Source organism: Neltuma alba, unplaced genomic scaffold, assembly GCF_004799145.2.
Source record: "Neltuma alba isolate B1F8T4 unplaced genomic scaffold, ASM479914v2 tig00012567_pilon, whole genome shotgun sequence".
Lineage (NCBI taxonomy): Eukaryota > Viridiplantae > Streptophyta > Magnoliopsida > Fabales > Fabaceae > Neltuma > Neltuma alba.
Window position 1 is genome coordinate 123711 of NW_021637022.1, and position 26798 is coordinate 150508.

Sequence of the window (26798 nt, forward strand, 5' to 3'; positions counted from 1 at the left end):
GTTTTTGTGGTTAAGTGGAGCAATGTCAGAGCAAGATCCTGCTTTTTTTTGCTTCCATTTATAGTAAGTGTCACGATTTGGATAAGAGAAGTTTAGACAACGACCAAAAATAGTTGAGGGGCTGATTTTGTGATGCTTTCATAAATATTTTTCTAAACAAAGCTTTTTGCCACTGCTTATTATCACAACCAAATGGCATACGTATGTGTCTATTTAAAAGATTATACATAAAATAATTGATTGCTGTTGATTTTGAAGCATTTATAATTGTAATAGCCACCTGACCGTTGGTTATGAAATAATCATAATTTAACTAAGGAGGTGTTTGGATAATCTCAAAAACACTTCTCAAAAGTACTTTTCTGTAAATCAAGACAAATTCCTTCACATATTTACTTCGCATACTGTAAAAACCCTTTTAAAACAATAGTTTTGTTTTTATCCAAACACCCCCAAAGACATTATAACTAAATAAATAGGATGAGCCTACCTGCTTAACTCAAAATAACTAAATATAAATTTTAGTTAAAGTATCTGTTTTCGTCCTAATTATTAAACTCTATTTTTGTTTGTTTTTCTTATTAATATTTTTTGAATTGTTTTGATTAATTTCATAACTTATTATTTTTTCTCATAAGATATGTATTTTAAAGAAAATAATATATTTTTATATCATAATAATAAATAATCAACTTACCTAATCTGTTTAATATTTATAAATTAAATAAAGAATTTTTAAGGGGGAAAATTGGAGGCACACCAAACAAAAACTATATATTTTTGGTGTGGATAATTTTTGGGTGGATTTTTTTGACCTGGGACTTTTTTGGATGGATGATAGTAGCTGCATAAATATACAAATAAATGACTGACAATAAAGTAAAACTATCATAGAAATTACGTTTTGTGCTTGGATTAAGACTTTAATTAATTGCTGACTCAGTTTGCCATCATTGCATGGTTAGCTGTACCTATGTGATGGAAATTGTCCACCCTCAATGGTTCCATAACTTTCCATAGCATATTGATGTTAATAAACACCAAAACGTCCTTTTCTATTTTAGATTGATTTGCATTTAGTTAGAATTTGGTATGATGTATTGAAAACCAATGAGTTGGCATTATTAATTAAAAAAAAGCTAAAATTATTTACTAAATTGAAATGCTGTGAATCTTTTACTTTATTAGATTTTAATCTTCTTTCCGTACGTAGAGAAAATAATATTGTCATTTTTCTCTCCATGGTTTTATTAAAGTATGCAAGAAATCATATGAACCGCTCACTGTTTATAAATTCTCACATCAACTTTGTTTTTAGCTTCATAAGGTTGTGACCTTAATTTTTTGTTTTCAACGTAAATTTTTCCTCCTATCATTTTGTATGGTCATTTATTTATGAAAGAAATAGGGGCTAACAGAACAAGAAGGCTGCTCAAGAATTTTTGACTCAATGACAGCTGAATACTTATTTAAGTATTTCTTAAATGTAAGGCCGTGGATTTGATTTTTCAGATGGGTGAATTTCTTATATTAGCATTGAATAAATGATGACAAAAAAGATGCTCCTCCGGTCCTTAATATAGGACTTAATTGTTGAGTTGGTTTTAGGGTGTGTTTGGATGACTTCAAACCGTGGTTTGGAAAAGTGATTCTGGAGAATAGATTCTGTGGAGAATAGATTCTGTGGAGAATAGATTCTGAGAAAAAGTGATTCTGAGAAGTGAGAGTGTTTGGATAGTTATTACCAGAAGTGCTTTTGACATGTGGAAATGACCAAAAAGGGTATAAGTTAATATGATAATTATATAATGGATAGATTTTATGATTTATTTTGATTTGAAGAAATAAAATTGTTAATGAAATAATTTTTACTAACATAATTAATAATATATAAGATAATATAATTAATACATAATTAATATGTGTACATATATTTATAAAACATAATATTAAATATGTTTATAGAAAAATGATTTTTTTTATAACAGACAAATATTAATTTTGTTTAAAGATTGTAAACGTGAAATCCCATAACATTTTTTCATAACTACTTTTTGTAATAACATACTACATGTATAATAACCTCTGATGTTTAATACAATTAATTAATTAATTGTCACCACACATATATATTCATAAAATATAAGAGTGAAAAATATTTTTAGAGAAGATGAATTATTTTGTTGCAAAATAGAATAAACACGTCTTAAAATAATTATTAATTATTCAAGTAAGTAATAATTAGCTTGAGAATATAAGGCATAATATTAATAAGAGAAATATAAATAAAGAAGTGTCATAATCATTAAGATGATGCATCGATACAAAGCATTTGTAATAGGTTTTGTTTTTAACTACATATTACAATCTATGATAAAAGGAAATAAATAAGACATGACTACTATCCTCGTATTGAATTAACAAGTTCGTCTCTTATGCTGTCACGAACCTGAGCCATGTAAGATGAAGATTGAATTGATGAATGTATACGTGAAAATCTAACCCCATCATCATCATCTTCTGCATAAGTACCTTCTTCTTCTAACTGAACGAATCCAGGATCAGTAATAGATGTCGTTCTAATAAAATTATGTATAGCCATCGTTGCACAAACGATTTTAACTTGTGTTTCAAAATCATAAGATGGCATGTTTTGTAAGATTGCGAACTTTTTTTTCCAAACTCCGAAAGTTCTTTCAATTGTACTCCTTAAACTTGAATGGAAATAATTAAAGATTTCATTGTCATTTTCAAACCCAGATGTCCTTCGAAAATCAGGCAAATGGTAACGCTCCCGTCTGTATGGGCCGAGATATCCATTCGGTGTTGGGTATCCAGCATCCACCAAATAATATTTTCCTATATAAAAAATGAAATTATTGTAAATTATGTTTCTATTGTTAAGCTAAATATAAAAAAAATATAGGAAATAAAAAAATACCTTCAGGTGGATGGGGAAAGTTCATTGAAGGAGTTGTGAGGGCATGATCAAATATCCGAGCATCATGTGCGCTACCTTCCCATCCGGCCAAGACAAAAGTAAAACACATGTCCCAATCACAAACCGCCATGACATTTTGTGACACTGTTCCTTTCCTAGAGATAAATTTAGTTTGATCTGTTGCACTGACAACGCAGGAAACATGTGTGCCATCAATTGCTCCAATAGCATGTTTAAAAAAAGGCCAGTATTTACCAAACCGAATTTTTGTATGAACATGCCGGAATGTTGGATCTTTTGGTTTGATATTAGACATGGCAAGTCTACAGCATGCCATTAGGACATTATGAAAGTGTCTGCTAATTGTCTCCCCTGAATGTTGAAATCTTTCTTGCTGCATTCTGCTACTAAGTGCATGCCCAACGGTATGTAAAAACATTGCAACTGATTCATGTATCCCTATATTTTTAGTTTCTTTTAGACCATGTTGTTGCAATTGTTCCACCAGACTTAAGAACACATCCCGTTCCATCCTAAACATGTTATAACAACGACTGGAGTTGCCATCTAAAACATCCCTTACCCATATGCAGCCTGTATAAGCACTTGTATGCCGAGGCTCTTTACACAAGTTCAAAGTAGCGTATGCACCAACCAATGCTGCAACTTTGTTAACTCTTTTTTTCCGTCCCTTAGCATGCTCTTCCACATGTTTAATTTCATCATCCATATTCGTTTTATCCTGTGCACATACACATAAAGTTTAGAATTCCTACGTAGAAATTACGAAACATTTATAAAAGTTACAGAGTTGTCTGATTCATATAACAATCCACTGGTCACATAAAACATACACATATGGAACTGTCTAATATAATAAACAAGTCATAAATCCCTAGTAAAATGCTCTAAAATGAGTAGAAGCTGTTCCTTCTGATCCTTCAGAGCTGCATACATTTCTCGTGCATCCTGCCGTTCCATAAGGAGTTGTGTGCACCGTCTAAAGAAATCAGGATCACTGACAACTTCAGGAACTGTTTTCAGGTGAGACAGGACTCCCCTAATTGAAACCTCATAAGCACGCGCTTCTTCTTCCAACCTTCTAGCTTCTGCTCGTGAAATGACCTCATTTCCACGCTCGGCCTCAGAAGTATTTGTTTCAGCAATCTTGCTAATTGCATCCGCTATTTTCATAGAGGGAGATGTGCGTTTCTTCTTGACTTCACTCTTCCTTCTGACCCCCAGTGAGCTACTAGGTCGACTCCTACCTCTGCTTGTACCCCCACCACTGGTATCCTGCCTCAATTCAGTGTTGCCTCCACTACCTCCACTATTATCATTGAAGTTCACTGTGTTAAATTCCCCACTTATACCAGTTGGTGCACCTAAAATTTCATCACTATCTCCGGACCCTTCTTCCAAATCTTCATTCGGTGTTCCTTCACTTGGAAGTGTCATGGAAGAAGGTGCCCATGCTTGTGGTCCAGTTGCAGCCACACTCCCAAACAGTTGAGTTAATTGATCCCTAAATTGAAGTCCTCTATCTCTAAATTTTTCGTAGTTTGGAACTTCCTGCACATTATACATCAATAATATCATAAAATATTCAAAAAAACAGTAAATATGCACAAAACATTAACAGGCAAGAAAATGTAAGATCAAAAGGTTCAATAATTACCCTTATTTTCCTCTCCCACCAATCATCAGTTGCACTGACAGTATTCCTTTCAGTATCCCATCCCAATCCTGTCTCGCGAAGCAGCCTATCCCATGTCTGCCACTCTTTTCGCAAGGAATCATATTTGTTCTTAAATTGCTGTTTTTCGTACACTCTCCCAGTTTTGGCAGTAAACTTATCACGAAGAATATCCCAAGCTTTCTTTGTTAAGCTTGTACCTCTTCTTTCTCCTTGTTGCACAAGTTCAATGCACAGGTCAATAAACACTTTTGTGGTTCTTACATCCCAGGAAGCTTTCACCGTATCCTTACCCATTATGCTATAGCACAATTACACCTCTTCAGTCATCACAAGTTAATCAACCCAAAATCATATGAAGTAACAAAAATCATATTATCTACTGTAATAAGTGAAAAAGTTGACCACATCTTCAAATCTCAATTCCTTCATCCTACCAAACCAAGCGCGATAAAAATTAACAAACATAAGAAATTTCTAATTTGACATGGCTGGAAAATATACACCTCCCTCCTATTTCAAATTTCATTATCTGTTTTTGCTTCAAAATACTAACTTTTAAAACATCAAAACTAACTAAATTATTATATATACTTTTTATTTTTCTTAACTTTTGTTGAAAGACGATTGGATGAGAAAATAATAAGAAAAACCATTTTTGAACCATCATGTACCATAAATCATATTGTACTTAACCTTTGAAATAACTATGTATTACCAATGTATTTAAAAAAATTCGTTCATATACATAATTAATACAAATGTTCATGATGAACGTACTAATATATAAAGCACATAATTGTTTTAAAAAATTAACATATTGTAGCAGCTTTTCATAATATTTGTTTAAAATTATATTCTTATCAGATTTGTCAACCGAAAGTACAAAAAAAACTAGTAGCATAAACTTCTGACCAAAATACAAATCACTTCCTTCAATATATACATGGATTTGAGTTATGATTCCATTTTTCCTCACTCTCAAAAGTTAGCCATAAGTCTATCAAAATCCTTAATACAACAGTACAGGACAACACATTTCCTATCTCTTTCCAAATCAGATCAACACATTTACATGATAATTAATTTAATTAAAGTACTATCTAAGGGGAAAAAAAATTCCCAATACATTGTTTGACTTCACAGGCTTCTTCTCCGGGAGGAAAATCTGGACAGAAAAAAAAAGCTCCCACGCCAGGCAACAAGAGGAAAAATAACTTGCATATATATCCAGTAGGATTCAATTGACAGCCTTTCTCGTCTATAAAAAAATATCACCACATACATCACTGCCTCTACAACCAGACATTGATGAGTCCAGCTTCGATCCGCAGGGAAATTTGCCAGGAAAATGTTTATCAAATATCAATTACCAGCATCTGATCTGTTCCCCCTTCGTTTCATAAAATCAAACTACTATGAAACCAAAGCAAGCAATAATTATCTCATGCCTTCGAATAACATGCCGGTTGAACAAATTAAAATCATTCCAAAAATCAATATACCACGCTGCAAATATACTAGCCACGGTTCTAAATTTTAACACAGGAGAGCTACACGGCGAACAAGACGGACCGAACCTCTGGTTCCACACGGCGGTGCAAAAATCAGAGGAGGGACCGAACCACAAGTTCACGGCGGTGCAAAAATCAGAGGAGGGACCGAACCACAACCAGACGGTGAACAAATTTCAGAGGGACCAAACCAGAACCACACGGCGGTGCAAAATCAGAGGGACCGACCAGAACCAAACAATTCAGAGGGACCGAACCAGAACACACGGCGAACAAAATTTGAACAACATGCCGATTGCGAATGGGAAAAATGCATGACTGAACAAAAGCCGGAAAGAGCTAACCTGAGCTAACCAGATTCGAGCTAACCAGCGACCTGACCGGGCGAGCTGAAGAACGAAGCTTTCGAAATGGAGGATGGACGGATCGGACAACCCAACGCTTGATCTTGTTTTGGAGCGCCGAGAAACACACAACCAGCCCCTGTTTTCACCAGCCCAAGATGATCTCACCGGTGAAGAAACTCAGAGCACCGACGGCGAAGAAGCGAGCTGATGGTGACGACAAGGCGAAGACGCGAGCCGGCGAACAGGCGACCCGATGGATGAGCCGGCCGAAGAGTCGAGCTGGGTGTGAGATTCGCGAATGGTTTATCAGAGAAATCGGAGTCGGCCAGCGAGAGAGAAGGATGACTGTGGCTGCTGGGTGTGAGATTCGCGAATGTGTGTGGGGTATTATTGGTATGACCGTTGCCCCCTTCCATTCGGTTTCCAGAAGTGACTTTTTTTGATTTTCGTAGAACCATGGTTTCACCGGTTGAAACCATGGTTTCAGCTTGAACCACGGTTTGGGCTTCTGGACAGGGTGTTTGGATGGCATTTTATCCAAACCATGGTTTGGGCCTCCAAACCATGGTTTGGAGGTGCATCCAAACGCAGCCTTAGTTCTAAATATAAGATTCATTTCTTATATTTATCAGTTTTCTCTAAATTACCCCTATAGATACTTCCTCAACCATAATCAAGTAAAAAAAGGAAAATGGATATTAAAAAAGACGATTATGGTGTTTTAAGAAAAATGTATTACATTTCTTATAATTAACTAACTTACCTAACTCTCCTAATCTAATCAAATTAGTTAAATGTATCTTATATTAAGGACCAGAGGAGTATTATATTAAGGTAATATGAATTTAAAAAGGAATAGCTTTACACTATGTTTGGCTCGACGGAGGGAAGGGAGGGGAGGGATTTTAATCAAAGGAAGGGGAGGGAAGAAAGGGGAGGGTAGCTACAAAGGGGAGGGGAGGGAGGGGGAGGGGAGGGGAGGGATTTCAATGATCTCCTGTTTGGATTGATTGGAGGGGAAGGGAGGGAGCAATTTTAATAATACCTTATTTTGTTCTAATAAAAAATTGACTACTTTAGCCTCATAAAATTTAAATTAATTTTTTCACTTTTTATTTTGTTAAGATATAACTATATATATAATACAATTCACTAATTTTGATTTACAAGATACAGTCATACACTTATAGAATATCAAGACAAAAACTCACAAGTGATAGATTTCAATCAGAGAAAATACCAACGGCCTCTTAGAATTAGAAGAAGAGAAAAAAAGTTTACAAATGCTTACTAATTTTGGAGATAATTATCTTAATAACCTCTTATTAGATGCTCAAAAAAACTCTCTTATGTAAAAATGTTTATGACTGATTAGAAGTTAACAAATCAAAAGGGCATATAAGGAATTAAAATATCATCTCTCGTCTCCCCTCCAAAAAACCCCACTTTTGGAGGGGAGGCTAGAAGGGAAGGGGAGGGGAGAAAAACCTCTCCCCTCTTTAAAAAACATCTTAACCAAACGAGGGGAGGGGAGAAGCTCCCCTCCCCTTCTAAAAAATTATACCAGCCAAACAAGGGGAGGGGAGCAACTTCCCTCCCCTCCGAAAACCCCGTACCAAACATAGCGTAAGTGTTTAAATATACATAATGATATTAAAATATGAATATTATGGAACATTGTCTCCTCATTAGATCATGATATACAGTAAAATTAGGATTTGACTTCATACCTGCTTTTATTCTGATGAGAATTTCTATTACTCTTCTTTTAATTTAAATAGGGTTTAATTTTCACCACTCAAATAAAAATTTTTAAAAAATTAATTAAGTTATTTACTTATAACAAGTATATATTGAATTTTTTTTTCAAATTAGTTCTTTGATTCTCCTCCATTAAAAACACTTATAGGAAATTGAGATCTAATGTTTAAAAAGAAAAAACAAACTTCTCTGTCAATTTTGATGAGTATAGAGTATGTTCATATGTACATCATTTGCCACAGAGAAAACGTAAAGAAAGAATATTGGGAACCGAAATTAGTAGGTCGGCAGTCAGGTGTGGGGTGGGCCCACGTCTTGAATTTACTAGGGTGCGGCGGATCCACAATTTATGTTTCGTGTGAGTTTTGATTTCATGGGCTTATAATTTTTGCCATGCCAAAATGGCACTAATTTAACATGGCAAGAAAATATAAGAAAAAATCATTAAAAAGACTTAAAAATACAAAAATTATAAATAGGGGCCATTATAATATTAGTATTAGTTTTGATAATAATTTTTATAAATAAGTCTCTATGTTTAATTTTTCAATTTTTAAATTTTTTTACTATTTTTCCAAAATATAATTTCACACAAAAGTTTTATTATTCACGATTTGGAAAGAGACTTACTTTGGGATCAATTTAATGGTGAAGCAGCATTCACCTTCCTCGTCTTATTTTTTTAATTATATTTAACATTCTAATTTTATTTATAATATATAAATATATAAATATTATATTTTAATATTTTTTATATCTTAATTTTATTTATAATGTATTCAGTATTTTAATTAAAAAATAATATATAAATATACTACCTCTGATTCTTAATATAACACCTTGTTTAACTTTTATTTTTTTTAAATATAAGACTCCAAGTCTCTAATCCACTTTGTCTCTTATATTTATGCATTTTATTTATATACTTGATTAGTAAAAATATTTTAAAAAAGACAACATATATTTATTATAAATAAATAATTTAATTTATATTTTTAATTTTTTTAAATTAGTCAATTAGTTTTTATAAATAGGATCAGAATTAGAATTAGGTAAGATTGAATGATAGGAGCAAATAACATCTAGGCGGCTATTCCCTAAATTCAAATATAAAATATTCGCATTGATATATTGCCATCATTGATTGGTAGATTTGAGCGTGAAATCCACTCACATGAACCACAGTTCCCCTCACCGTAAAACAGAAATAAACGTGAAAACTTGAAAAGAGAGGCAAACATTAATGAACCAGACTTCATAAATTTCTGTTGATCAGAAAATAACGATCATTTAATTCAGAACCAATTAATAACAGATCTAATAAAAAATAGAGGAAATAGCAAACAAAAACTCTTAAATATGTAAAATTATGATTTGGGATCCTAAATTTGAAAAATAGCAAATAAGGACCTGATCCTGCTTTTGCAAATATGAAATATGGATGAAATGTCTGAAATACCCCAGCTAAATTGTGATTTGAGACCTGTTTGGGTGACTCCCAAAACCATGGTTTGGGAGGCAAAACCAGTGGAATGTCATCCAAACAACATCAATTTTGATGCCATAATATGAAACTATGGTTTGGGCCAAAACCATGGCTTTGGATAGTTTCAGGAAAAGTAAATCCATTCTGTTTTTAGCTCAAATTGGAGAGTATGATTGTGTTTGTTAGAGTAGATCTCAACAATAATATGACTTTAACATCCCTTAATTAATTTTTTATAAACATATTACTCTTATATCTTATAAATATATATACACATATTAATTATTCATTAATTATATTATCTTATGTATTATTAATTATGTTGGTAAAAAATATATTATTAACAATTTTGTTCCTTCAAATTAAAATATATCATAAAATCTATCTTTTTATGTAATTATTATATTAACTTATGTCTTTTTTAGTAATTTGTATATATAAAAAGTGCTTCTGATAACAACTATCCAAACACTCTTACTTCTCAGAATCACTTTTTCACAAAATCTATTCTTCGCAAAATTTATTCTCTCCAGAATCTATTCTCCAGAAGCTATTCTTCAAATCATAGTTTGGTTTCATCCAAACACCTCCTTGATCTATTGAAGTTATCATTCGTTAAAGTGAACTTATTATTTTCTACAGTAAACTTGTCATTTGGTATGCCCTCAATCAAGTTGTGATTTGGTTTACTCAAATTATCATTCGCTAAAGTGAACTTGTTACTTCTTATAGTCAATTTGTCATTTGACTGAGAGGTATTTCAGACATTTCATCCACATTTTATATTTGCAAAAGTAAGATTGGTTCTCATTTGATATTTTCCAAATTTATGATCTCAAATTGTAATTTTATATATTTGGGGGTTCTATTTGCAATTTGCTCTAAAAAGTAAATAATCTATTTTTAATATTTGCTCTTTTTTGTCTCCTACCCAAATATCTTCTGATTATCGTCCTCTCACTGTAGATAGATTTTACATTTCTACTGACAAATTCTCACGCGCTGCGAAGTCACGTCGAAAATTGAGTGCCAAGGGGATGGACCCGACAGATGAATCAGTGCCAGGTAGATGACGGAATTGCGTGACAAGCGCTGTATCTGTCTCCACGTTAGAAATTTCAAAAGCGAATCCAAACCCAGTAGGCCAGCAGTACGACTTCTGATGAACATGTCATCACCCCATTCATTTTTCAATATCATCATCATCTTCTTCGTTCCAAGGAAGAAAAGAAAAGAAAAGAAAAGAAAAATATGATTCTCGTTTTTGTTTGTTGGGTTTGGCAAAATACGTGAATCTTGTTCTTCTGAGTTGAATGAGAATGACCTGCAGATTCAACTTTCGTTTTCAACCACCGTAAATGGCTCATCTTCGTAATTTCACCCCAACATTAGGGCCCATTCACCAACCGATCCACCACTAGGCTCTCTCTTCTTCTCACTATATAAGCGACACGCTCCAACCATGCCATCCTTCTCCTCCTTCATCATCATATATCGCCCTATTCAGTCCCCTTAATTCAATATATACCGTTTGCCTTCTCTGTTCTTTTCTCCAATCTCTCCCCTTTACGTGCCAATCCGGGGTTATTCAGGTTTGTCTGTCTTCGAATCGGCATTTTCTTTCAGTTTGTGTTCTTTTGGGGTGATTACTGTGCATTGGTTGATCTGAATCCGGAGTTTCAATCTGTTTGTTTCTTTTCTGATTCCTTTCATCCTGTGGATCTGGGCGTGGTTATGAACATTGCTCTTAAATGCACCCATTCCATGTCTGGCTTACGTGTTTCAGCTGCCAAAGTGCAATGATGTAGTATGTGCTCGAAGTTCACCTTTTGGTTTCTTGTTTTGATTGGAACTTGCTTCTTATTTTGTCGGTGCTTAATTTATTGTGTGAAATACTCATTCACGTGGTGCGTGGGACTAGAGGCATTGTGTGGAAAGCATACGTTGGAAGGATTCTCAGTTCTTACGTATCAAATGTAACATATCATCTCAAGGCTGCAAACGGTAGACCCAGGACGTATGACGTTGTAGTGCTTACGTCCTTATTAGCCTATAGATCAAACTAGAGAAAGAGTAAATTGTATAATAACTTGAGTTCTTTCCATGGTGAGACAATGGTCATTGGACTGTTGTGTCCGGGACTCAAATGCTGATACCATCACATTTATGGGTTGTTAAGTGTAGTTATAGGTTATTTGGGAAGACATCAAAAAAGAGGTTCGGAGAGGACTGCACTGAAAAATCAAAGATTTTCTTGGTGTAGCTTCAGAAATCGAGGACCCATATTTAACCAGAATCTAATATCATGTGTGATCTGAAAATTATCCCTTTTAATGATCACTGAACCCAGAATGGGTGTTCCATCATGCGTCTCGGTCTGCGATAACAGTGAGGCCAAGAAACAGCCTGCCGTTGTGAGCCAAACTATTCAATGTAAGATCTGAACCTGGACCGCGCACTGTACTAGCTTGGCTTTAAAAACTATACTAACATTTTAGAGCGAAATGATTGTCTTTATGCAAAAACATTTCAATTTGTAGGCTGTTAAATTGAAGCGCTTTTAAAAGGCAGCAACATGTACACACTTCTTGTCTGATATTACCCGATAATACGTTGGGGCTTATAGTTTACGATCAAAATATTTGTGTTATTAATCTTGATTATTCTATTTGTATTGATTGACCATTATTGATCCAGGTCGTTGCCAATAAATTATAAATCTGCTATATATCTAATGGAGTCATCCTCTGGGGTTCATTTTTCTGGACTTCACATGAATGGTTCAGCACAGAGGAACGTTGACGCAGAGCAACCTACAACTTCAGCTGCTGACATGTATAAACAACCTTTCGTTATAGGTGTGTTTTCCGTGCAGCAAGCTGCCAGTGTAGTTTTAATGATCAGGGGACTTGATGGTGGTGTGCTTACTTTGTCTAATGTTTTTTTTCCCCCCCTTCGAACTGATAAGTATAGGCTTAAAAAACTCCTGATGGACTTATTGCTAAAGAGTATAAACTGAGGGTTGCAAGAGCTCGTAAGTTGATTGACTTGTTCTGTGAGGACAGGATAAATGTCACCAACCCTGCTTTTTGTTCAATGGATTTGGTTCAAATGAACCTTTCACTTTCCTTTATTATACAAAACAGCTTGAATGCATGAAAAGCATAAGGCATTAAAATAATTGTTTGAAGTAGTTGAAAGTAAAAATGACTTAACCATGATTCATATTTGCTGGGAGAAAGCATGGTCATCTTACTGACAACTTGCAAATTAACATGAAATGAACATTAGAATTCTACGTGCTAGTATAAGCTATCATCTTAATAACAGCTTACCTATTTCTTCTGGCTTTCAAAGTGATGTGAACTTGTTTATGAATGTTAGCACTGTTAGCATTGATGTTTTCTATTGTCCCTAAATAATTAGATATGATATTTTCAAATAAGCTTAAATATCATATTTTTCTACTTTTTAGGTGTTGCTGGGGGAGCTGCATCGGGGAAGACTACAGTTTGTGATATGATTATTCAGCAGCTTCATGACCAACGAGTTGTACTTGTTACTCAGGTAATGAATCCTTTTTGAATACCCTAATGAGATTTGATATTTGTAAATCTATTGATCTTTGAGGGCAATAATACTCAGAAAGAACTTGATAGCCTCAAGCTTTCTTAACACAAATCTTATTATTTTACTCACTCTAATCTTTTCTCTAGTTACTTTATTCATCTTGATAAGTGTATGTCGGTAGTTACAACGTTGATTATAGCTAACTATTTATTTGAAGAACCAGAGCAACTAACAGCGACACCTAACTCACTAATATTAAAACCAGACAACGATTACTCCCCCTCAAAAAAAATAGTTGTGTAGCAATGGCTGAAGTAGGAAAAATCAATGAATTATTCTTGTATAACTAGTAGCCACTCCTAGGTTGTATCTTCAATGTTTCTATTGAATGAGGATTTATCATTCGAGATGTGAAAATTATTATTTTAACTATAGAAGCAAGAAATAAGCTGGACACTGTGTTTCAAAATGCGAGCTGATGTTACTTATTATACTGATGTTACTTAGTATACATATAATTAATTTTTTACAATGATATGAGTTAATAATGCTACAGGATTCTTTTTATCATAATTTGACTGAAGAGGAACTTACAAGAGTCCAAGATTACAACTTTGACCATCCTGGTCAGTAAGCTTCTATTCCTTTATCTCTCATTATTTGCTACTTTATTTTTTTAAAAATAATTGCATTACGTTGATGTAAATTTTATTTGGTTTTATGTATATTTATAGAACCAAAGAAATTGCATATAGGATAATTGAAATGAATATAGAATGTCTCTGTAGTGATGATTTTCTATCTCCAAGATCTAGTCAGAGAGTTCTTTCATCTATTCTGATTTTTCTTTTATTAACAATTAGATTCTTGGTCTTTACTTTGCATATTTGAATGATTGCTCTATTACTTTTCTAAATCCCAACATTATTTCTAAAGCAAAATTGTCTAAATTATCAGATGCTTTTGACACTGAGAAGCTATTATGGGTTATGGACAAGTTAAGGCATGGACAAGCCGTAGATATTCCGAACTATGACTCAAAGAGTTACAAGAGCGATGTGTTTCCAGCAAGAAGGGTATGTCTCTTGCACTTCCTTTTTTGCCATGCAGTTTTGAACCCCCTTCTCTTCCCTTTCTTAAATGCTAGTTGGCCTTCTATTTTTGATCTGTTGGTATCATCCCTATGGAATTATATTTTTTGCATGATGATGAATGAACTGCAGAAACTTGACGTGTTTCCTAATTTGATTTGACTTTGTTATATGCATGAAAAAGCCTTCTCTGCCTTTCTTCTACATGGGATCAAGTCCTTCCTGTTGGCAAGTGTGTTGTAGGAGGGTCCCTCCGTTTTTCTTGTTAGGATGATTTGGCTGACTAATTATTGCTAATTCACACAGTGCATTCTCCAACAGAGGGCAAAGGATTTTTGAAACAAAATTCCAGTTATTATTTTCCCATTTTATGTTGCTTAATGCATTTTGCAGGTGAATCCTTCAGATGTTATAATTTTGGAAGGAATTCTTATTTTCCATGATCCACGTGTTCGGGAGCTGATGAATATGAAGATATTTGTTGACACAGGTCCTTTATTTTTAATGTTTCTATTTAACTAGTAGAATTTATAATATCTCGCATTTCTTCTGTAGATGTATGTAATATCTAGGCTAGCTTTTGTATGTTGCACCTTCTAGAGGCCATGATACCATGTCAAAGGCTATTTCAAATCCAAGCTTAACCATTTCAATGAAGGATCATAACTAGTTTCGTTATAATCTGACATATAAAATGAAGTTGTTTCCAAACTGGTATGTTTTAGTATCTTTGTGTTGCAGTACTAAGTTAGGATGTCATACTCATTGTATAATGTTCAGTGCAGATGCTGATGTTCGTTTGGCCAGGAGAATTAGGCGTGATACCTGTGAGAAGGCTCGGGATATTGGCTTAGTGCTTGATCAGGTACCAAATATCATTGGTTGAACCAGTTGTACTACCATGAACATGTTTTCGTCATCTGTTGCTCCTCGTTTTCTATATATATATATATATATATATATATATATATATAGAAAACGAGGAGCAACTATATATATATATATATTTTTCAATGTTGCTTATGTTTCCTGAGTTGTAAGATTTTGCAAACGTGAGAAAGTCAGTGTTTTGCTGTGGATTAGTTTCAGTGCAAGCTTCTTGACCAGAAAACAATTCCTTGGTGTATTTTCTTATGGAATTAAAGCCTTGAGGATGGAATTTGTGCTCATGAAAATAGTGGTCACCCTTATATATTCTTCTATACAAACTAGTGATAATTTGACCAGATTCGATAGTTAACATTTTTATTATACCTGATGCAGTATTCTAAATTTGTAAAGCCGGCTTTTGATGACTTTATTCTCCCAACAAAGAAATATGCTGATATCATTATACCCCGCGGAGGAGACAATCATGTGGCCATTGATTTAATCGTACAGCATATCCGGACAAAGCTTGGTCAGCACGATTTGTGTAAAATATATCCTAATTTATATGTCATTCAAACAACTTTTCAGGTACCTCACTCTTGCTATTTATTGACATTTTAATCATTCCACTCTCCTTTCCCTAGAAATCCAAACTCTTTCATTATAAAGGTTGAATCACCGTGGTAATTCTACCATGCAGATACGGGGTATGCACACCCTGATACGTGATTCTCAGACAACAAAGCATGATTTTGTGTTTTATGCTGACCGTTTGATTCGTTTGGTATGTATACAGGTTCATTTGTTGTTTTCTCAATTTTGTGATGGTGTGACAGTTTCTTTATAGACTATTAGTCACAATTCCTGCGCTTGACCAGGTTGTTGAGCATGGCCTGGGGCATCTTCCATTTACGGAAAAGCAAGTAATAACTCCAACTGGTAAGTTTTTCTTTTCGATGCTTGCTTGTAAAGGTATTATTTGCTAATTTCCATGCTGTGGAGTTAGTTGAATAAATGTGCTGAATACTGTTCGGTTAAGAAAAGTGCCCATTAATGTAATGAGTATTAATCTGTGTCTTGGTGATGCATCATTCTCCTCTCTTTTACTATTGATTGTGTTGGATGTACATGACGGTTTCTTGTTTATCAGCTGCTGTCATACTGTCTGCTGGCTTTTTATGGTGAAAACTGATTCTTTTCCTTCAACACGTAACTGCAGAGTCTGTATATACTGGTGTGGATTTTTGCAAGAGGTTATGTGGTGTCTCCGTTATCAGGAGGTATAAGTCTCCAGTCCAAAGTTGACATCACTGGGGCATTTGATTTTCAGATTTTGTCTTCCTTGCTTCCAGCTCTGAAGAATAAGTTTACGCATATCCTCTTAGTTGTCCCAAAATATTTGAATAAATAGAAAGGAATGATCTTTGTCAATTTGGGCTCCCAAGTAATATATTGTACAATTGAAGGAAAGGTATCCTTTAGCTGTCCCAAAATATTTAAAAACCACTTTCTGTTCTAACGTCATTATCCAACGTTGATTTAATTTCAGTGGAGAGAGTATGGAAAATGCTTTACGTGCTTGCTGTAAAGGTATCAAGATTGGTAAAATTCTTATTCATAGAGAAGGTGACAATGGTCAGCAGGTTTGTGCACCTGCATGTGTGCTTGGTGCTTATGTGTCTTTAATTTCATAATCACTGACATCATATCCTTTGATGATTGGATAGTTAATATATGAGAAGTTGCCGAACGATATCTCAGATAGACATGTGTTGCTGTTGGATCCTATCCTGGGAACCGGTTTGTCATTCTCATATCTATCAGTTTAAATTTTCCTTTCCATATCAAAAGAGAATAAAAACTGTCTGTGACCTACTGCAACTAAGTTCTAGGACTCTTCATCTTTGGTCATAAACTTTCAAATATTTTCTTCTTTAGGTAATTCTGCCGTTCAAGCAATTTCTTTGCTTCTCAGAAAGGGTGTACCGGAGTCCAACATTATATTTCTCAACCTCATATCAGTAAGTTACTGGGTCATAATTCATCTATTTCTCTCACCACACACACACACACACATTTAAAAACATCTCCGTTTTCTGGTGTCTCTAACTGCAATTTGCTTACATGTTCTTGTCTTGGCAGGCACCTCAAGGTGTGCATGTGGTCTGCAAGAAGTTTCCCAGAATAAAAATTGTGACATCCGAGATTGATTTTGGTTTGAATGAAGATTTTCGTGTTGTACCTGGCATGGGTGAGTTTGGGGACCGTTATTTTGGAACAGATGATGATGATGACCAACAAGTGGTGGCCCCTTCACAAGATTGAATCTCAGTGCAAAATCCACAGCAATTTTTGGATAATTGGTGCTCTGAATTTCAGTTTTAAATCAATTTTGGCTAATGTTATTGAGATTTCTTTTACAGTTATTTCCCACCAAGATCTCAATGTCATGTGGATCCGGACCCTATATATAGAAATCAATATATATATAATTTAATCTTGTCTTGGTTTGCGCTATTAAGAACTCAAGATTGCTTTTTGAATATTCTAGGAGCGCAGAAATTTTTAAGTACTCCCAAATCACCATGTGGGATGTTATTTGTAATCTGCCTAACGCAAAAAAGAGAATTTTTGGCACTCTTATAATACCATCTCATTAGTGCTTTATCCAATGCAAGTGTCATTTGTGATGGATAATCTGGCTTCGCTCCTCTATTCATTCTCTCCACTACCTATCCTCCGCCCCTCGACGACGCCGTTGTGGGTATGAAATGGAGCCAGGCATGCCAGCATGCCTCTCCTCTGCAATACCTATTTGCCACGTAAGCATCAAAGTAATTTTTTTAGGAGCATCTAATAATTTTTGGTATAGTTTGCCCCGTGTTCGTTTGTGACGTGATAGCACATGGGACTACCTAAAAGTTTCTCGCAAATGTCAAGGATGTGGGGCCCATCACACGTGTCTACATTGAGGGTATATAAGAAATTTGGAAATTCTTAATGAAGGATTCCTCAGCAATGTCAATGAAGGTGACAGATTTTAAAATTTTAAAGTTCCGAAAAAGAATATGGCTTTTGGTTGAAATCAACTTTTCTGAATTAATATTTTTCAGCACTCATTTTTTCCATATTTTCGGTATCCATATTCTTAATTTTCAGTATTTAGTTTTTAATTTTTTTTTTCAGTTGTCATCTTAGATATTTTAAATACTTATATTGAAAAGAATAAAATGTAAGCATTGAAAATGTGGAGATGAGGGTTGAAAAATATGGAAGATGAGTGCAAAATAAAAATAATTCACAGCAATTTTAATTGCAACTAGTGACGAAGATTTTTTTTTTTTTTTAATTTCACGTTCCTTCCATTTTCCAAATGGTTATTCAAATTCGACATCTAATAAATTTTTTTTTTTTACCTCGATCAAGTATTATATTTTGGATTTTGGAATCGTATGATTTTTTAATTCATAGTAACATTAGTCAATGATATTAAACAAATTTTTATTTGAGTGAAAATTGCAATTATGTTTTACGCTGTAACATATAGACGCTCCTAGGATACGGAAATGGGGGAAGAGAATCCAAATTTCCATGAATTCGATTTTTGATTTTTCTTATCACAATGGGCCCACAAATAAGACCATGATTCAACCTTGAATCTTCTTCTCGGCCCATAGGCCCAAATTCTAACTTGGCTGGGCTGATCGGGCCTTTCGACTTTTCTTCTCCGTGGCGAAGGTAGATGCAACCCAAAGGGCCAGCTTGTACGAGCAAACACATATTGGGCCGTATGCTATTATTTGGGCCTATTAGCAGAATAAGGCAAAAGCTGACCAGGAAACCCAAAGAAAAAGAAGAAGAGCAGAATGGTGTCGCTCCAAGGACTGACCAGGGTGGACCGCCCTGGCGAACAACCGTCCCTGACATAACGGGAGCTTGCATGAACATGGCAAGTTTCGCGGGTAAAATCGGCTTCAAAATCTCATCACAGCTTCAATGTCGCGTATATTCGGTTCCCTGGTGAGAATTTTCTTAGCTGCTTTTAAATTTTCTTTAGTCTTTGTTTGGCTGCTGAGAAAAGTTGAGTTTGCGAGGAGACAAAATATCAGAAAATCTTTTGGGTGTTTGATTATTGTACGTATTAAAGTAGTGCAAACTTGTTTTCCTACTTGTAGTATCGGGTTAATTTGATGGTGGCTCCCTTATTCATGTCTGTCTACCAAATCTCCTACAGAAAAAGTCTCTGCTCTGAATCATTTTGGGCATGATTCGTATCTCTGTGTTTTTTCCTCTATTAAAAGTAGGGCAATATGGAAGAATCAGGTTACATGCTTGAAGAGTAGAGACCATAGTTCTTCGGCTCCAGTTAGGTACACTCCTAAGACATCCTCCAAAGTGAAACTATCTGAAACTTCTCCGCAAGTGAAAAATTTGGAAAAAAGTAACTACTTTAGTCGAGCTGATATAAGCGCACTAGAGATCGATTGCGAAGAATCTGAACGGGGAAAAATTGGTCAGTGTGAAGCATCACAAATTCACAATGAAATGCAGAATAACTTGCTGTTTGATGACATGGGACAAGGTAAAATGCTTTTTCACATCTTTCAATATTAGTAGCATATGTCGTTTGAGGTCACGATTTTGGAGGTAGTTTCGCAATGTATGGGAACCATGGTGCCAAATTAACCAGGATAGCTAAGCGGAAAAACCTATATGATTTTTAGATTTTTTGTATTAACAAAATAATTTTTTTGCTAGATCACAATTTTATCATTGTGCGGGAGTGGCTAAAAACTGTGGCACTAGCGTGCTTTTGATGAACCTAATTTTTAAAGTTCAATTTAGTTTTTTTGAAAATGGTATTGTCAGTAGGGTTCAGTTTGTGATTCGTGATATTATTACCTGTCTTCTTTCTGTAACTTCTGTGCAGTTGCCTTTTCATAACGTCTTCTTGCTTGTCGTTTTTATTGAAAAGGGAAAAAAAAAAAAAATCAATGTATTAACTTCGAAGGCGGGTTGAGAGAAATTGGGCAAGAAAGGGCTGAATGTGTTATGCTATCTTATGGTAATCTAATGTTCCTTCTCTAACTCTAAACGTACAATATGCACAAGCTTGTATCATTTATCAACTAAGATTATGGTTATATATATTTTCTTGTTATATTCCATATTAGTTTGAAGTACTCCTCCGGTACTTAATATAGGACCTTATTTTTAAGTTAATTTTGGTCCTAAATATGATACCTATTTCTCATATTTATCAAGTTTTTCTAAATTATCCCTATGGATACTCCCTCAACCATAATCAAGTAAGGAGGGAGGGAGAATATCAAGAAAGATAATACGGTGTTTTAGGAAAAACATATCATATTTCTTATAATTGATAACTTACCTAATTTTTTAATCTAATTAAATTAATTAAATAGGTCTTATATTAAGGACTAGAGGAATATTATTTTATAGCTTCTCCATATCAAATCTTTATGAAGGCATACTGATGTAAAATTGAGCAGTATGTTTAAAAATGTTATAGTATTAAAGGATCAGAAGAGCGAGGTTGACCTTAACATCTTAAATTTTGATTGTAGGATGTGAACAGCTGAAAGAGGTTGAAGAGGTTGCTGAGGAGTTGACAATTCATCAGACAAGCAAATCTTGTGAACAAGATTTATTAAAAATTGACAAATGTACTGTTCTTGTTGAGGAATCAGCAGTTAAATTGCTTGCCATGAGGTTAGTTTCTTTTCCTTTTGGAAAATAAATTGTTCGATGATAGATTATTTTTATACTGTATATATCATGATAAACCGTTGGAGATTTTTTTGAGCAAATGCAAAAGACTTTCCAACGGTTTGAGCTATTATCCATGTTGGGGGGGGGGGGTTGTGCATTTATTGTATAAAAATTAGTCTAGTCTCTTAACCATGCTTGTCCATGTGTTCTCCAGGGCACTCACGACTGTTGAATTGAGAAAGAAACTTCTTGGGAAAAGATTCTCTTCTGATGCAGTGGAGGCAGTGATCAACAAATTCCTCAACAAGTATGCACTTTACCTAGTATAAGAGCCACAGTGTTGGTGTTCACCAGCCGATAACATATAATGAGAAATAACTTGAGAGCATTACATGTTACAAGATGGTTTTTTCACCATAATTTTGTCCGCTTCATGAATGATAAGACTAGAAGCCTCTGTCCGGCACATTCTTCTACACTAGAGTTCATGTGTTTTCCATACCTAGAATATGAGATGCCTGCAATCACAGAAACAAAAGGGAAACGGACCATTTTGAAAACGTGGAATTCAACTCTAGCAATTATCTTATGTTTTCCGTATGAACAATACACTTTGGATGGTTAATGGGCTCTCTTGGGAAACATAACTGGGAAACAAGGCGTACTGCATGAAGAATGAGAGTTATGAATCATGATTGTGTGAAGCACCTGCCTTTGGGTGGGGATTGTGTTTATTTCCCATTTATATTTTGAAGCTGTGGATTCTTGGGTTGTTGAGTGGTATAATTGTTTTGGCACAAGTGCCCAAATGTGCTTTTCAAATTTTAAGTTCATTTATACTCTTTGAATCTGCACTCACTTTCTTATTGTGCACGTGGAGCGTTTATAGTGATAATGTACTATCCATTTCTGTTTCAGAGGGCTGATCAATGACAAGTTGTATGCGGAATCATTTTCTCGGTCTAGATGGTCTTCGTCAAGTTGGGGACCAAGGCGAATCAAGCAGGTAACTAACCTCTGTCTTCTTTACATGATGATTCTTTTCCTTCTCTTGATCAGTATTTCTTCCCTTTGTTGATTCTTTTCCTTCTCTTGATCAGTATTTCTTCCCTTTGTTGTTATCTTATCTTGCCAAATATTTTGATGCATGCTTAAAAGTGTTCAAATTGTTATACTTCCTATGGTCCTGAATGTAAAACCTATTTTATAATGTAATTTACATTACAAAATGGGTTTTATATTTAGAATCGGATGAGTATTTTAGAAGAAAAGCTCAACTGGATTTTGACTGCATCTATCAAGTTCAGCTGTGCAGCATTCATCGGCACAAGGTTATAAATATGTGACAACAGATACTAGCAGAGATGATAAAATGTTGGTATCACACAGAATTATATTCATGATATAGGACAGGAGAATGGAAGCAATATATAAGGAATGGCATTTATCAGAAAGCTAGGCAGGTGCTTATTATTGAGAATATATGGCGTATTTCATCATATACACCCAAAGCCCCCTTTAATAGATAGATAAAGTTGACTAACAGGTAAATAATCTTTTAATAACTTCTTATGCGTAGGCAGGGGTTACTTCGTTATTCATGGAAGATGCTCACAAGTAAGGGTCAACAATAAAACATTTGACCAAACTTATATATGCAGTTTGTTATATGATTATTTTCATTAAGTTTCCTAATTAAAGCACTGTAATAATAGCTTTACAGGCGTTTGATTTAAATTAGGGAGTTGGACATTTGTCTAAAAGAATCACGCACCTGTATTAATGGAGAAACATATGTTGATTGTGTTTAGAGGGGCCTGAATACAGATAGCGAAAATCCGTCCAATTCCCCCCCCCCTCCCCCAAAAAAAAAAAATACAAATTTAATGAGATAAAGCCCATTGTGGCAAACGCTAATTGGTGTGCCAGTTAGATACTGCTTACCCAAAAAGTTTTCATCTTTTAGAACTTCCCTAATTTATAATATTATCCTCAATCCTAGTAGGACTCTAATTCTTCCATAATTACCTTATTATTACTCAAAAAATTCAACAAATTGTCCTCAAACAATCTCTGTGAAATTACTATATTAAGATAAAATACTACATGGTTTGTAACTGGCCACCTTTGCCTAGCATCATTATCATCAAGACAAGGGGAAGGTGCGAAGGTTGTACCCACACTTGCCTCCATTTACTTCCTATCATCATGCAGCGAGGTATTTCTTTCAACTACTTGATTGAGAGCAATTTTTGTGCCAGGCATTATCTAAGAAGGGAGTTAGTCAAGCTGATGCCGAGAAGGCAGTTGAACTGGTTTTCAAGGAAGAAGAAAGCGATGAGGATCAAAAGTCAAGTCTTGGCTTATCAAAGCATTCACTTGATCACTTATATGATCAGGCTTCAAAGAAGTGGATCCGAAGCCATGATGTACCCAAAGAAACAAGGAAATCACGGGTTATTCGGTGGCTACAATACCGTGGCTTTGATTGGGATGTCATTAACTTCATGCTGAAGAAATTAGAGAAGCAGGCTCCACCATAGTGCTCAACCAAGACATCCATTTTGCATGCCATTCTAGGTCCACTACATTCTTGAAGGATCAAACATCAATGTAAAATTCTCTGATTTCCGTATCACACCTCTTTTTTTGGGGGAAAAAAATCATCTGTGTTGTAATGTTATCCCAGAATGTAATAACCAAGATGTAAAAATTTCACCTAAATTTTCTCCTTGAACTGTGACTTGTGAGTTCAGTTTTGGATAGGGTTGAAGTCCTCATCACAAAATGCTGTTCCGACAAAGGCAGACATTTCACTTAATCAATTCGCTTCAAGAAATGATGCATCTGAATACACAAATATTTGCACCTGTCCGAATACAATGAAGCCTACTTTCTGTCACATTGAAGCTGAGATAAAGTAGCAGGAACCACTTAACTAATTGCGGTTGGCTTGTGGAGTCAAGTGGTTGCTTCTTCTAGAGAATTGTGCTCATATGATGGGGAAAGAATTAGCCTGTGTATTTTCGGTATGTGCTTACGCTTCAGGAACTATCTACAGTGCTGTCCAATTACACACAGCAAGTAGAGCACTAGAGGAGCCCCTGCAGCAAAATTCTGATATGGATTGGTTGGTATTGTGTTCCTTATGTGGACGATAATTGGAGGATTTGTGGACATGAGTGGATTTCACGTCATCTTCATTTCTCATTGATCTAATAGTTGTGCTCTGGTTTATCCTAGAATTAAATTCTCCTGCATTTGGAGCTGAACGAAAAATGAATGTGAAGATGAATACCTATCTCTCCTCAATGATCTGGTATTTGTACAGTATCACACTGGTCTAACTTAGAATTACAAGTACGAATCAAGAGTAATTAGTTTGCTTGATAGAACGAAAAACAAAATAGTTTTACTGTGTTAATTGCATCTTAGTGGGTAGGCAATAATAATTTGAATCTTGTTGCTTTTCTTTGGTTGTTTTATTCTCAGGCAGGAGACTAGAACCCTACCCAAGAAAAAAAAAATTGTCCTGAAGTGCTTTCCTGATCGAAACTGGTCTTTGGAGATTTTTTTTTTTTTTGGAAAAAATACATGATAATGATTATAGGGTAAGGCAAATATAATTTTTTTTGTCAAACAAATTTTCAATCAATGGTCGAAATAAATCCGTATATAATTTATAGAGAAAATGCGAAGAAAAAAAAGAAGAAGAAGAAGAAATCATTATTCAGAATAATATTTTCCAGCCTTTCCTGAAAAGGGATGAAGGCTGAAAAGGATACAATAGACGATCGATCATTCTTTACCATTTCCACTAGACAAATGAAGACAAAGCATAAATAAAATACTCAGAAGAAATATAATTCAGTTTAAAAATTAGAAATTTTAATAAGAATGCTGGAACAGTGAGGCTCCAAAAGAGAAAAAAGTATATGGACCCAAAAGCACAAAATGAACAAACACACAGGTTTTTGTTCTTTTCCTGTGTGACTTTGCTTACTTTGTTGTCATGGCTCCTTAATATTGCTTTAAAATTTCCGACGTTGTGCAAGCTATATCTCAAAATAAAACAAAAATGAAAAAAATATGGCAATAACTGTAATTAAAGCCTCCAGTTAAAAGTCGGGTAAGCTCAAGATATTGAGTGGTCCAATTCAATATGCAAGCATACATTGTTATCAATAGAAATTTCTGTACAATTTCACAAGAGATTAAAATGTAACTTTTATCTGCCTGCTCGCAACCTTCTTTCCAGAGTCAAAAATTTGTATTCAAAAAGAGAGACAACCAGATGCAGTTTTGGCTTTTTTGTTAACCAGTGCGGAGAAAACAAACTTAGTAAAACCCTTTTTTTTTTCCCCTCACTCTCGTGCAAACGAAAAATGTTATTATTTCCCGATCTTAAATATAAGATTTATTTTATAATATAATTTACACTAAAAAATAGGTCTTATATTTAGAATCAGAAAAGTACTAAATGAATGTTCATAAATAATTTATATTAATACTTTGAAAACTCGCCTCGACTAAAAAATTCCCATTAACTCTTGCATCATGCGAATATGCCTCAAGATTCTGCAGTTGTTGTTTGGCCAAAGCTAATAATACCATTGAAGAAAAATCAATAAATACAGTTATCAATAGATATATCGTTGGCAAAAACTATATATATAAAATAAAACTTAATAGATGAGGCATGAAACTCTATACAATAAAAAAGACACTATATTATATCGTAAAATCTGTAATCTATTATAAAATGAACTATCTACAATTTATGAATAATGTGATTTATTTTGCGCATTCCACTTAGGAAATGCTGGGTAACACCTGATGCTATCATTACTATCAGTTATATATATATCACGATAATATTACATTAACTGTGGCTCTTTTTAATTAGTTCTAAGTTGGTTTTATGCTCAATAATTTTTACTAAATTAATTTAAGTTCACGTAAGTAGTAAGTATGAATTCTTATTTCTTAAACATATCATAATTGATAGTTGAATTGCATGAGTTCGTGTGTCAAACAAACTTAATTAAGAGTGAATTATTAGCAAAAAAATACTGACTTAAGAGTTCCTTGTTCTTTTTTTCTTTTTCTGAACACAAATATCTTTCTACCAGAAGAAATCTTATTTGAGATACTGACAAATACTAAATGTGAACACTCTCCCAATAGGAATTCGAACCTAATTAGTTTATCACGTTTTGCCTCTTCTACAAGACTCTGGTGGAGCTATTTGTTCTTGTGTGGCTGCTGAAGGTGGGTTTCAGAAGATGCATGTGCGTCCTATTATTCACATATGTAGCCTTTCAATCTCCAACTGTATGTGTGTATATAATATTTATTTACAGATATGTGGAGGAATTTCTAATGTCCGGAAAGTCTTTATCAGACAGCACATGGACATGTGAACTATTTAACGAGGGACCATGCGAGAACTATAGCTGTTAAGAAAGAAAGCTGCTTTCCTGTGTTTTTGTGCTTGGAATTTCTATCCACACAAAGAATCTTATTTCTTTTTTTTTTAAAACCACTAATTATTAATACATAAACAAATACATGAGAAATCAATTTCATGAATATTTCTTTCATCTTTTTGCATTTTTTTTTTACATCTCTTACACATATTTACATATTTCTAGCCTTCTACAATTGATTTGATCATATTACTAGTTCCTTTTCTTTCTTTTCAAAGAAATGTTATATCCAAAGTTGCCAATCATTGTTGCAGCTTCTTCTACAAGCACTGATGAAAGTCTTGATGACAGATAAGGCTT

At 34.4% G+C, this 26798-nt stretch overlaps 2 protein-coding genes across 4 annotated transcripts; both read left to right on the forward strand.

Moving 5' to 3' along the window:
- Positions 1–11396: 11396 nt before the first annotated feature.
- On the forward strand, positions 11397–17765 carry LOC114728751 (uridine kinase-like protein 3). The gene is made up of 15 exons (XM_028915695.1): positions 11397–11552; positions 12443–12603; positions 13221–13312; positions 13872–13941; positions 14273–14391; positions 14800–14896; positions 15192–15271; positions 15670–15864; positions 15977–16060; positions 16155–16215; positions 16496–16556; positions 16826–16919; positions 17004–17076; positions 17215–17297; positions 17419–17765. Exons 2-15 carry the CDS (start codon positions 12480–12482, stop codon positions 17599–17601), a joined length of 1416 nt encoding a protein of 471 aa, XP_028771528.1. The 5' UTR covers positions 11397–11552; positions 12443–12479; the 3' UTR covers positions 17602–17765.
- Positions 17766–19151: 1386 nt separating this feature from the next.
- On the forward strand, positions 19152–24331 carry LOC114728752 (regulatory protein RecX). Of its 3 annotated transcripts, XR_003738687.1 has the most exons (7): positions 19152–19296; positions 19578–19858; positions 20865–21009; positions 21224–21316; positions 21928–22015; positions 23271–23622; positions 23766–24331. XR_003738687.1 is itself a non-coding variant. In XM_028915696.1 (6 exons), exons 1-6 carry the CDS (start codon positions 19217–19219, stop codon positions 23550–23552), a joined length of 969 nt encoding a protein of 322 aa, XP_028771529.1. In that variant the 5' UTR covers positions 19152–19216; the 3' UTR covers positions 23553–24321. The 3 variants fall into 3 exon arrangements, 2 of the variants coding, with proteins under 2 accessions (XP_028771529.1, XP_028771530.1); XM_028915696.1 differs by having other exon boundaries at positions 23271–24321; XM_028915697.1 differs by having other exon boundaries at positions 19153–19296; positions 19581–19858; positions 23271–24321.
- The last annotated feature ends 2467 nt before the right edge of the window (positions 24332–26798 follow it).